The 13,348-nt window shown below is 37.5% G+C and overlaps 1 protein-coding gene across 4 annotated transcripts in view; it reads right to left on the bottom strand.

Moving 5' to 3' along the window:
• The window catches only part of CHCHD3 (coiled-coil-helix-coiled-coil-helix domain containing 3), a 262,164-nt gene that overhangs the window by 149,374 nt on the left and 99,442 nt on the right, over positions 1-13,348 (bottom strand). For all 4 annotated transcript variants that reach the window (XM_005857201.2, XM_005857203.2, XM_005857202.2 and 1 more), the window contains exon 4: positions 12,763-12,880. In XM_005857201.2, coding sequence (XP_005857263.1) covers positions 12,763-12,880 — 118 coding nt within the window. The remainder of the gene's footprint in view (positions 1-12,762; positions 12,881-13,348) is intronic.

Genomic DNA, 13,348 nt, shown 5'->3' with positions numbered 1-13,348 from the left:
ACACACACACACACACACACACACACACACACACAATGCAACACCAAACAAACAAACAAACAAAAAACAATTAAAAAATCGGCAGAGGACCTGAACAGACATTTCTCCAAAGAAGACATACAAGTAGCCAACAAATATGAAAAGATGGTTAACTCCATCAGCCATTAGGGAAATGCAAATCAAAACTACAATGAGATAGCACCAGACACCTGTTAGAATGGCTATTATAAACAAGACTAGTAATAATAAGTGTTGGAGAGGGTGTAGAGAAAAAGGAGCCTCATTCACTGCTGGTGGGAATGTAAACTGGCACAGCCACTATGGAAAACAGGATGGAGGTTCCTCAAGAAATTAAGAATAGAGTTAACCATCTGTCCCAGCAATCCCTCTTCAGGGTATCTTCCCAAAAAATTTGAAAACATTTATTTGCAAAGATATATGCACTCCTAGGTTCAATGTAGCAGTATTCATGGTGGCCAAGACATGTAAACAACCAAAGTGCCCTTCAACCAATGACTGGATAAAGAAGATGTGGTACATATACATATATACAATGGAATGCTACTCAGCCATAAGAAAAGATGAAATATTACCACTTGTGACAGCATGTGTAGACTTTGAAAATATTATGCTAAGTGAAATATGTCATTTGGAAAAAGCTATTAACCATATGAAGTCACTCATATGCAGGATATAAAACTGAAGTTCATAGACACAGACAACACTATGGTGGTTACCAGAGGGAAGGGGGTGGGGAGGCAGAAAGGGTAAAGGGGGCCAAATATATGGTGACGAAAGATTATATCACTTTGGGTGATGGGCACACAGTGCAATATCCAGACCATGTATCATAGAAATGTACACTTGAAACTTATATAATCTTATTAACCAATGTCACCCCAATAAGCTTAATTAAATTTAAATTTTAAAAAAGAAGAATTATGGCACAAATGGGCAGGGCACAGAATAATCATAAAATCTGAAAAGTTAAAGATTTTAATGAGTTGAAGAAGTAAATAATAAATAAATAGGAAATAAGGCAAACATTTTAAGATATTAATATTTGGACTTGGTGGTAGCACATGGGTTTAATCCATTGTAATACAGAAATTTAGTTTAGTTTAATAGTCATTTCTTAAAGGCATAAAGTACAATAGACCAATTACTGTTTCTTTTAACTTGACTATATATATTTTTTTAATGATATCAACTTAAGTTTATTTGCTATCAAAGGTAGAATTTTCATTCTAAGCCAACAAACACATATTAGCAGAAAGATCCCACCCTCTTATTTTGACCCTTTCAATATAGTGATTGCCAGCAGTATCTAAGACTAAATACTGTGCCTACAATTAAACTACTTCTACTAATCAGAAAAGGTTTTCAATAACAAAATTCAATTTATCCAAGAAAATAGAGGCTTTCAACCTTAAATATTTTTCTATTCTTAAGTGGACTTTTTTAAAAATAACTAAAGAAAATTTAAATAGATGTGACTCTTGGAATTGGTAACCTATTCATAAAGTAAAATTACTTCATGAAAAATCAATTTATAACTACATAGAACTTTGCATTCTAAGAACTCCTGTATTTATATATTTCTTCATCAAGGTAACAGACTTGAAAGGAAAGTACATTCACAACCTTGTACTCATTGTAAACAAACAGAAACAAAGAATATAAGAAAATAAAAAGCAATTTGCCTAAAATTACAGGGAGCAGAATGGGGGGGGGGGCAGATTAGAGAAGGTGCCAGAGAAAAGGCTTTTTCAGATTAAATTATTGTTCCAAAAACTCTGTATAAAAATAAGAAAAGAGTTCACTCTTTGACAGTTTTTAATGATACAACTTGAGTGTCTGCTATGTTTAAAATACACAAGATCTGCCCGGACCAGTTTGGCTCAGTGACAGAGCGTCGGCCTGTGGACTGAAGATATTTGAAATTATAATGACTGAGAATTTCCCCAAAATGAATGTCAGACACCAATGCACAGATCCAGAAAACTCAGAGAACACCAAGCAATAAAATATATTTAAATAAATAAATAAATAAATAAAATACACAAGATCTATATAGATGCTGATGAAAGCATTTAAGTGCTTTTAGTTTGGGTTCATGAAAGAAAATATCCAAAAAAAATTGTTTCCTCACCCACAATATAAAATATTACTCTAAAAAAAATGTCTTTACCACATGCAATAAAGTATACATACATAATCTAGCAATGTTTATACTCAGCTCTTAATTTTACAATAGTAGACTCAAAGAAAAATTAGTTACCAGTTCTTTCCTATCATTCTACAGATCTGTGAGGGAAAAGCTACAATTTTTTAAATAAACTAACTTTCCATTACATTAATTAACCTGATGTCAATAACAATTACTTCCGAAGTTATTAAGATACATGTATAGTTATATAATTATGTTCCAAATTTGTTTCATTTTTTTTAACTTAACCAATCTCCAAAATGGTCAATGACATAGTTTTTAAAATTCTATTCAGAAGTTGACTTTACAAAAAAAACAACCTGTGGAATATCTTCACTTTCAATTTCTCTTAAAATTCAATAAAAACATAAAACACAAAATTGGTTTAATTCACTGCATGAGTAAAGTGGTCAATGCTAAAATATATTACATAAAATAATCTTTAAACTAACCTATCGTAACAAGCCTATCTCTATTCTCAACAAGCAGCCTACATATTAATGCATCTTTATTATCCAAAGCAGAAAAATAGTCAAAGTATCTTTTACTTCCCCTGAAAAAAGTTTACAATGCACATAAAAAAGGGAAGTTTCTGCCTTTATAAATTGGTGTTCTCATAAGGACAAGGTAATTATTACAAATCAAGTCCTTTTGTATCTATATCAACAACCTCCTCCTAAAAACAGATCATAGTAAACTTTTTTTAATAAGTACACTGGAAATGGCTTTATAAGCATAGGTAATAACACCTCATTTAGCCAGTATCCTCTGCAATGCAGAGATTCACAGGTGAAAATGTTTTGGGGAATACTGAATTTATAACTTGAAGTGCCAAAACTTTTTCTACTCAAAATGATTTAGGTGGGAAATTTAATTCTAACATGTATTACTCAATTCCTTGTTCTTATATAGATTATTCTTAATCCCTGGCAGTGATAGGATTATGAATATTTTATTTTACTAAGCACAACACACAAGGCCTACTAGAGTGGCCAGGGCTGTCTGCCTCTGTGCTGAGCAGGCCCATCGTGCTTTGATGCTTTTACTTCACACATGTGTGTGCTTATCATATGAATACATTTTTATTGCCTTTTTAATGTCTGTAGTAATATCAGCTTTGTCCCTAAAAGGCCCTTCACATCCTTGCTAACACATGGCTCCAATGCACTACAGGTTAAAAACACAACAATAACTAAATTTGCTAAATTGTGCCCCCATTAGATCACCTAGGCAGGGGACTCTGGTAGCTCTCTCCCTGGGCAACCTTCAGGCTCCCAGTCTCTTTGAGCATGTTTTATCATCCATTAACAGGAATGTTAGATGTTCTACCCATCGCAAGCATTCATTAACACCACATAAGACAATGGACTGAAAGCTCTCACTTACATAAACAGTACTAAAAACAAATATCGATTTTTTTGTTGTGATGCTGGTTATTAATAAAGCTCATGAGCTTACGGCACCTGGAAACACTTCGTTAATTCCTTTTGGGTTCAAAACTATGGTTCCAGGTGGTGAGCTCTGTCTGTTCCTGAGAATCAGAGGCTAAGGAAACTGCGAAAGGATTAATGTTTAATGTCAAAGCAGAAAATGTATATGAGTAGGTTTATAATCTCCAATAAAACTGGCCTGTGACACTGACTGGTGTTCTTTCTTATCAAGAGAATATTAAACAGGAATGTGGAATTAAATTTACAGTCAGTGTTTTAAGCAGGCAGAGTATTTAGACATACAGCTAAGTATGGAACTTTGTAATATTTGTCACAAAAGATGGAAGAACAGAGAGAAGTTAGCTCAAAAATTCCTCTAAACATTTAATCTCATCAACAAATTTCTGTGACAATAAAGACATCCGATAAAGTTTGCCACAAGTGATCATAAATTATTAGTGCTGATCATTCCATTATATTGTTTTGAAAACAACTTGGTGCTGTCTGAGTAAATCATATTCTGCCTGGGGCTATGTAGCTCACCTCGGAATTATTTCAGAATCATCTAAAATGACTCATTTTTCTATTAAAATGATGAATGAGCTAAATGAGGTATGTAATAAATACTGCAGGTTTGTAAACAGATTCCTGCTCTCGAGAGAATGGAGGCCTTACTTCATTTAGTAATTCTGCCCCTCGTAATTTGCAGGAGAAGTCATCCTTAAAATATAGTTAGTAAAGAAAAGAGTGGAGAGAGGCACAATGGGACAAAATGGTGAACGTCTTTACGTTAAAGGAATAACCCATGAAAATAAACCCTCACACCCCCAAAGCAGGGCTCAGCTCCAAATATCAAGAAACACAAAAAGAGCATAGCTCAGTGCCATTTAGGAATCATGTCTTAGCAATAAAAACAGGGATATTAAAGGAAATAAATACAGAGCTGTTCGAGAATGTTTAGCATTATGAAGAATTTAATGACCAATAAACAAATCTCACTGCACGGAGTAGGTAAGTCACATATTCAACATTACTGCTATTACTGAAGTCACTAAACCACAGGCCCATGCACAATAGGCTGAAAGCAATTCTCAAGGCTGTGTCAGAAGTGACAGTGTGAGACTCGCCACTGAAGACAAAGTGGACAGATCGATGTTGAACACAAAGGAACACGTGCCTTACAGTCTCATTCAAAACATACTGTGCAAAACTCGTATTTGGGATTTGTAAGGATTGATGAAATTCACTGTGGTTATGTAAAACTTTTGTTACAGGTTAAAGCAAACACTCAGGGCCATATTTCTTAGCCTCTTCAGTAGGAAAAGAGATTATGGTGTCAGTTCAATAAAATTCCAAAGCCCTAATGACAGTTCATTTAGGACCAGGCAGTGAAGCAAATAAGTTAACAAAATGCCAGGCCATTATAAAGAGATGGAATTATAACTAGCTTTCTGCACCTTCGTTACCCATGGATTTTTACTCAGTGCTCTCCATACCTCACCTTGACACCCGTAATGACCCAAGTGATGGGATGTCAATATGCTATTTATGGCAGGGCCACCACATAGGACACTGCTCAACAAAAGTTGCCCTGAGCCAATCAGTTTGCAAGAAACGTGGTGCATTTTTTTAAAGTACATTTAGAATGAGAATATGACAGCACATTCTAAGCAGAGCTGCTCCTCATAGCTGTCTTTAAATACAACTTGTTGTTGGCAAGACCATCAACAGCATTATACTCAGCTGTGCTATTTTCTTCTCTACTCACTTTGTCAACAAGGTCATACAAGCTGAGACAGTCCCTTGGAAAAAAGCAATACGAGCAACTTGCAGTCACCTCTACATTGTGTTCACTGGACAGTGGGAGTTAATCTTCCCTCCAGCCCCTCGGTACCCGCCAGCATGCCACCACGCTTCTCTGAGGCTGCTTGGTAGGGCTAAGGGCCCAGGTAGCTCTGCAGAGCTGGAGAGGGAGGGTGGTTTGTGTATATTTGAGAAAGATACATTCATCTGGTTCAGTTGTCAGTATACAAGCAATCCTGAAATCTGTAATAACAGTCCTATTCTTTCTCTGGGCCCTTAACAAAGGCTGGGCTGGCAAACTGAGAGAAAACATGTTTCTCCTTTTCTACGGCAGCAGCAAGCAAACAAACCTGAACCTGCCCTGGCACTCCATGACCAGCAATCTTTGATTAACAGTCTCTTCACAGGGCAGTATGCCTTCCAGCTGGCAGTAGTAACACTGCTTCAACATACACAGGAGGTAAGGACCACACATAATAACAAAGGACATAAAGAGAGAAGATGGCACACGGATGCTCTGTGCTGGAAACCGTAATGGAGCCAAACACACGGAAGGCACAGGATGCTACCCGCTCTGCTCCCCCGTCCCTTTAAATTTCCCAAGAGAGTAACTGAGAAAGAGTTAGAAGGAAAGGGACTTGCAGATGGACCCAGGCCCATTCTCACCAATAACACTGAGGAAGATATATCTAAATGCCCTGACTGGTTTGGCTCAGTGGATAGAGTGTCGGCCTGCGGACCCAAGGGTCCCAGGTTCGATTCCAGTCGAGGGCATGTACCTTGGTTGCAGGCACATCCCCAGTAGCAGGTGTGCAGGAGGCAGCTGATCGACGTTTCTAACTCTCTATCCCTCTCCCCTCCTCTCTGTAAAAAAATCAATAAAATATATTTAAAAAAAAAAGATATATCTAAATGGCTCAGATCCCCAAACATAAAGTAGAAACTATATTTAAATAGTCTTCAAAAGCACAACTCAGAATCACCAACTTCATTTTTGGAACTGAAAGCAAATTAATACTCAATGCATGTCAAAACAATTGGGGCTTAGGGTCTATAGCAAGAAAACCAGCACAAAGCATATATAACCAGAGGGATCGCATTAATAGAAGTTAAAATCAAAGTACTAACTTGCGCCCCCAAAAATAGCAAAACATAAAATAAAATTTAACTCTCGTTAAGTGCCCAATAAAAGAACCCAGGATAAGGGCTGCTACATTGTGACTCCTTCACCTGGATAATTAACGATACTAAAAGCCCCAAATGATCACTCACTGTTGTTTTACACAGAACTTCTGTGCATGAACCTTCTTGATCACAGCAACATTACAGCCCCAATTGTATCCTTTGCCCTTGGGCAGGGCCTCACTTAAACCTGGGCAGCAGTGGTATTATTATCTACTTCCTCTGACTTAGTCATTTCCCTCCATATCCCAAATTCAGAACATTTTTCTCTTTTACCATGAAATTTCAACTGTCACAGTTTGAAGCACAAACAAAACACTGAAAAGGACACAGCACAAAATTAATCAATTATTGATTGCTTCACTGGTACATTGCAGACAAAAAGGAAACTGGGAAAGAAAAAGTGACATTTTGGTGAAACAGTTGCTTAAATTTGCAAAAACTAGATTTATGCACTCACCTGCCCTAATTTTGTAAGGTTTTTTTCCCCTAAATACTATGAGGTTTTTACAAATTCAAAATTGTAGCATAAATAGAAAAACAAAACTGAAGGTAAGAATGCTTTTCCCCACAAACCCTACACTTGACTGGAGACTGTGAGGAAAAGCAACCAGATTGAATTCATCTGCGCATCTCTAGCAACTAACAGTGCCTAGCACACAGTAGGTGTTTAACAAATTTGTGATGGAGGGGAATGTTGAAAGGGGCCAAAATACCTAATGATCTGACTAATGATTTCTCAGTTTCCATTCATTTCTTCCTCTAGTCCATCCTTCACATGTCGCTAGAATGAGCTATCAAAATGCCCATCCTAACTATTTCATTTGTCCCCTTCAAACCTTATGTTCTATGAAACTCAGGACCTTAACCAACTTCTTCTGCCTCATCCCTCAACACTCCTGGCACTGCCCTTGCCACTCGGCCGTCCCTTGTAGTGTCCCACTGTCCCCATGCTTCTGCCTGCAATGTCACAGGCTGGATCATCCCCACTCCTCCCCGCGAAGTGCATTCCTACACTCACTGCAGGCCTCCGCTCAGGCACCACTTGCCTAAGAAATCTTCCTCCCCTTTTCCTCTCCTCCCACTTACAGGCTTAAGTAGATTCAAGTCTTTGTTTACTTCATCAGCAAGTATTAACTGACTGTTGACTCTTTGCTAGGCAATGGCACATACTAGGCACTTGAATGTGTGAAATAAGTTTGAATGTGAATAAATGAAAAACAGCAATGAGTTAAAAAAAAGTCCCTGCTTTCACAAAAGTGAGAATTCTCACAAAAATGTAAGTAGCATGGCACTATAACAGACTTAACACTTTTTAACATTATTTTAAGTCTATCTCCCACATTTTACTGTGAATTCCTTAAGGACAGGATTTTGTCTTCATTTCTATATCTTCAGTATCTAGCATACAGTAAGCACTCAATAAAGCATCTGTCCAAAGAGGAAGAAAATTATTTCACATGTATGTTTGTATAAACTCCAGAATATTTCAGTAGCTATCCCCTTAAGTAAGTAAAGTGGGGCTTCTTTTCAAGTTTAAATTTAAAAAGACAATACAACATAATTCTGCGGTGATAAGGAACAACTAATGTTAAAACAGCCTAATGAGAGAAAAAGAAGTCAATCAAATTTTAATTGACATTGTAAAAAGAAATCAAATATATTTGAAAAGTCAAAAAAATACAGCTTCCTGCTCTGTGATTAAAAAAAAAAAAATCTGACGACCCAGCAAATATTAGATTGATCTGTTCGAGATCTTAAACATCACACAAAATGTCACGTTGCGTTAACTTTACAGGTTTCCTCTTATTTAGTCTTCACTCTTAGGAGCAGGTGCTTTCCTGCTCCTAAGAAGCACAGCTTCAATGTGGATTTTAATTAACATTTTGTGTGCATAAAATTATCAGTGAACTGCCTCCCCAAAAGCTTCGGGGTGAAATCAGCTGATTGAAAACTGGTACCGGTCACCGAGAGGTAGAATGGGCGGCTGGGATACCCTTCTTGAATCTAGAGCAGGACTTGCCGGCTTCTCCAGCTAAAGCAATTCTTCCAAAGGGGAAAATTTCGATCTGATCCTATTTTGAAACTTCAACGGCAGGGCCACCATGACTTTGCCCTTCAAAGAGCTTTAAGAAAGCCAGCATCTACAACTGTGGGAGGAAAAGCCTGGAATCACATCTAAAAAGACAGCAATCCAAGTGTCAACTCCTGGTGGGTGGAGGAAGATGAGGGAGGAGGGAGGAGTTCGTTTTATTTCACAGTACCAACACCACATCGGTTTTGTGTGTGTTTTTCCCTAGTTCTCCAGAAAGACAGCTTTCCAATTCCTTCAAATGTGTGAAATCTAACCTTTTACTTTCATATAGGCTGCAACATTTGGGTTCTAAATAAAGAAGAACAAATCAATGTTTGGCCCTCACTCAGGGCCCCACGTATTAGGGTTGAGAATGCAGCAATGGGAGCCCAGCACTCACAGCAGAGCAATGCTAACGTTCCCGGGGTGACGCTTACATGGATCATGGTTCTGAAGATGCCCGCCTCCCCAGCTCAGGATCACGAAAGTAAGGGACAATAGCAGGCCTGAAGTTCCACACCACTCATTTTACAAGGTGGTGGGATACAGAATCTGGAAACCTGGATGGTACCCAGCGTTTAAAAATAATCTAGTTAATAAGAAATAGTAATACATGTTAGAATTAAATTGTTCACCTAAACTATTTTGAACAGAAAAATATGTGCAATATTGCTTACATCTTTAGTAATTCTTTTCTAACTTTTAATTGTGGTAAAATACACATAACAAGATTTACCATCTTAACCATTTTGAAATGTACAGTTCAAGAATATAAAGTGCATTCTCATTGTTGTGCAACCAATCTCCAGAATTCTCTTTATCCTGCAAAACTGAAAAGCCATACCCATTAAAAAGCTCTCCACTCCTCCCTCCCCTCCAGCACCGACAACCACCTTTCCACTTACTGTCTCTATAAATCTCATTACTCTAGACACCTCGTGTAAGTAGAGTCACACTGTATTTGTCATTTTGTGACTGGCTTATTTCACTTAGCACAATGACCTCAAGGTTCACCCATGTTGCATGATGTGTCAGAATTTCCTTCCTTTTTAAGGCTGAATAACATTCCATTGTCTGTATAGACCACGGTTTTGTTTATCCATTCATCTACTATACACTTGGGTTGCTTCCACTTTGTGGATATTGTGAATAATGCTGCCATGAACATGGGCATACAAATATCTCCTTGAGTCACTCTTTTAATTCTTTTGGATAAATAGCCATGAGTGGGATTGTTGAAACATATGGTAATTCTATTTTTAATTTTTTGAAAAACTGCCATACTGTTTTGCACAGTGGCTCTGCCACTTTATATTGCCACAACATCTTTGCAAATCTTGTTGTTGTCTGTCTTTTTGATAATGGCTGTCCTCATGCATATGAGCTGGGTCCTCAGTAATTTTTCTGTCTCCCAAGTTTTCTAAAATATCCCTGTAGTATTTTAATAATCAAAGAAAAATCCAGTTAGATACATTCAACCATTACAAGTGACTACACACATATACACTTAGTGGTATAGAAAGACCTTTATCATATAGTCTAATTTTTTAAATGAAGGTTATTGTATGAGTTATATAAGACTAAGTTTATTATCACCTATGTTTGTGTGTATACATATTCCCGTATGTATACATATACTCTAAGTTTTATAGAGACTTAGTGGAATGTGAAAAGAAATATAAAAACAATAAACCAGAAACTTAACAGTAACTATCTCTGGATAGTGGTAATTTTAAGTGGGTTAATATTTTTTGTATTTATTTTCTGATCTTTACCCATGAATATTTATGCCTTCTATAATAATGAATAATAACAATGAAGGGGATAATTTGGTAAAACTGTTAGGCAGCCACCTTGCTGTGGCCAGGAACTGTCACTCAGATGTCTGAGAACACTCAAACCGGGACAGGATCCTCTGACTCAGTGATGATCCTATTGTATAAATTCTACTTTTATTCCCTAAGGCAGCAGTTCTCAACCTGTGGGTCGAGACCCCTTTGGAGGTCGAATGACACTTTCACAGGGGTCGCCTAAGACCATTGGAAAACACATATATAATTACATATTGTTTTTGTGATTAATCACTATGTTTTAATTATGTTCAATTTGTAACAATGAAATTGGGAGTCACCACAACATGAGGAACTGTATTAAAGGGTCGCGGCATTAGGAAGGTTGAGAACCACTGCCCTAAAGGCTTTGAGGCTTTATTTGGCTAATATTATAATAGATGCTGAAATGCAGGAGTTGAGAGCATGGCAATTTGCCATCTGTATTCTACATCCCCAGAATCACAAAGATGAGACCGAACAAAACAGAACATACAAGGCCAGTTTCTTATGCTTAACATGCTAAAATATATATGTGTGTAATACACAAGATTTGCAAGTTACAAAGAGAAAAATGGGCTGAAGATAGCTATTCCAACCAAGTTTACAATACATTACATAATATTTTAGTTACTGTTAAATAAGAAATTCTTATATTTTCACATTTTTTGGTGAAAACTCTTTTTATGCTTTAACATATGCATGTATGTTTAATGTGTTCTTAAATCCCAATCTTGCTTATCTCCCTAAACTAAAAGAATATGACAATATGTCCAAATTTAGGCACAAAGAAAGTAGAGAAAAGAGTGCTTCAAAGACAAGAGAAAAAAAACGGGGGCACAAAGAAAAATGCCAGCCAAAGATTCTTCTACCTGCTAGAAACTAGAAGCTCGAACCCAGCCTTCCTTCTGCATCAGCACTATTAACCCTCTCCACTCCATTCCTGGCCCTCAAATTGGGAGGCTGTGACATTAGTGAAGATGACTCTCAGGAGTACAGCAGATATAATCAATGATCGAATTACTCAACACTTACTGCCTTTAATTCTGAAATCATCCCCCTGGCTCTCCTTCCGCATGTCTTGGCCTCAGTTCCAATCAACATGTGCGCCCCTCATGATGGCTACCAGCCAGTACCTTGACATTTCTTTCTTAATCCATCACCTCCATTCCAGCTTCACGTCTACCCATTCAGCCTGGATCCTGGATGAGTCACGGAAGTAACGGATTCATTACATGCTAACTTCCTTTAACTGTTTCTACGTATTGGTATACAGTCAAAGGTTAGCCTCCCAAAGAAAGGACTGAGAGAAAGAATAAGAGAACAGAAACTGGCCCTTTTCTTAAAATTTTCAACAATTCCCAAATGCCTGCTAAACTAAGGACACCCAGAGGTCACAGGTTCGATTCCTGGTCAGGGCACATGCCCTGGTTGCAGACTTGATCTGCAGTAGGGGGCATGCAGGAGGCAGCCAATGGATGTCTCTCTCTCTCTGTCTCTCTCTCTGTCTCTCTCTCTCTCTCACACACACATCAATGTTTCTTTCTCTCTCCCTCTCCCTTCCTCTCTAAAATCAATAAAAACATTTTTTTGAACTGTCTAGAGGGAAACACACCCAATGCAAGGAATGGTTGCAAGATAATGACAAATTGATGAATGCCTTTTAAAATTTCTTCTATTACTAATTAATTTTAGACATGTTTATATCATCTCTTCTTTAAATTAAAAAAAAAAAGTGTTTTAATTATTTCTTTTGGTTTCTCAAAGCCCTTGCACAATGTTTTCCCCTTTCTAAAGCCCAGAAAGTGACTGATCCAACCTTCCTCACCTTTGCTGGAGACTTGCCAGACTAACATCTGGCAGTCATCAGAAGCACAGAAACAAGCGAGGCTGCTCACCCCAGAGATTTCCAATACAATAGAATCAAAAGGGAGGAAGGAGGGACGGACGGACGGATGGATGGACGGACACACACACACAAACTATCCTTTCAGGCAACATGCATGTACCTATATCTCTGTGTTGACTTTATTTCAATAATTCTGAAGTTACCTGTCTTTTTAAGTCCTTCATGGTTAATCTCAGCAAATTGCCAACTACTTGTAAAAGGCAAAAACAAGGAAATCGAAGCAAAGAGAACATGAATTTTATCAACTCTAAAAGCTGACGCAGCTTTCCCCAAATATCAGAGGTTTCCTGTAGACAAGACATTTCCACTATTTGTTTCCTGCTCACCAGGTGCTTTGCCTTCGTGCGGTCCTGCTCACTCGATATCCTCTCTCGGAGAATAGCTCTGGTTAACTGCTCATTGGCAAGAGCCCTCTCTCGGTCCAGTTCTTTGCTTTGCTTTAGTCTGAAAAGACAAGAAAGGTCTAAATTAGAAAGAAAACATTTAATAGTTGACATTATTTTTAATAAAATACTTAAATAAAGAGAAACAGCTGAAATCAGTTTGACAACAGTTTATCAAAAGCAGTTGTATTTTCTAGTAAATCCCCATGCAGCTCTTCCCTGCGCATTTAAAATAACAGAATTAAAATACATGGAGTTTACCAGTGTGACTGCTAAGCTAGTTTTACAAAGTTCTTCTTATGTAAAACTGAAATCTGGCCGCCTAAAAATTCTGATGCCACCATATGCTCTCTGAGATATAAGTAATAAATCTAATTAACAAGCATCTACAAGACCAATATTTGAAGGTGACCATCTCTTCCCCTCAAAAATCAACTGTGTTTTGAATACATAGCAGACACTGTAGGAGGCACTGATGACACAGTGCTGAACAAGGTGGACATGTCGCTGTCCTCATGGATCTTATATT

The sequence above is a fragment of the Myotis brandtii genome, unplaced genomic scaffold (genome assembly GCF_000412655.1).
Source record: "Myotis brandtii unplaced genomic scaffold, ASM41265v1 scaffold1084, whole genome shotgun sequence".
In the NCBI taxonomy this organism is placed as follows: Eukaryota; Metazoa; Chordata; class Mammalia; order Chiroptera; family Vespertilionidae; genus Myotis; species Myotis brandtii.
Note: the sequence above shows the minus strand (reverse complement) of the source record. Positions and strands in the feature narration are given on the sequence as shown.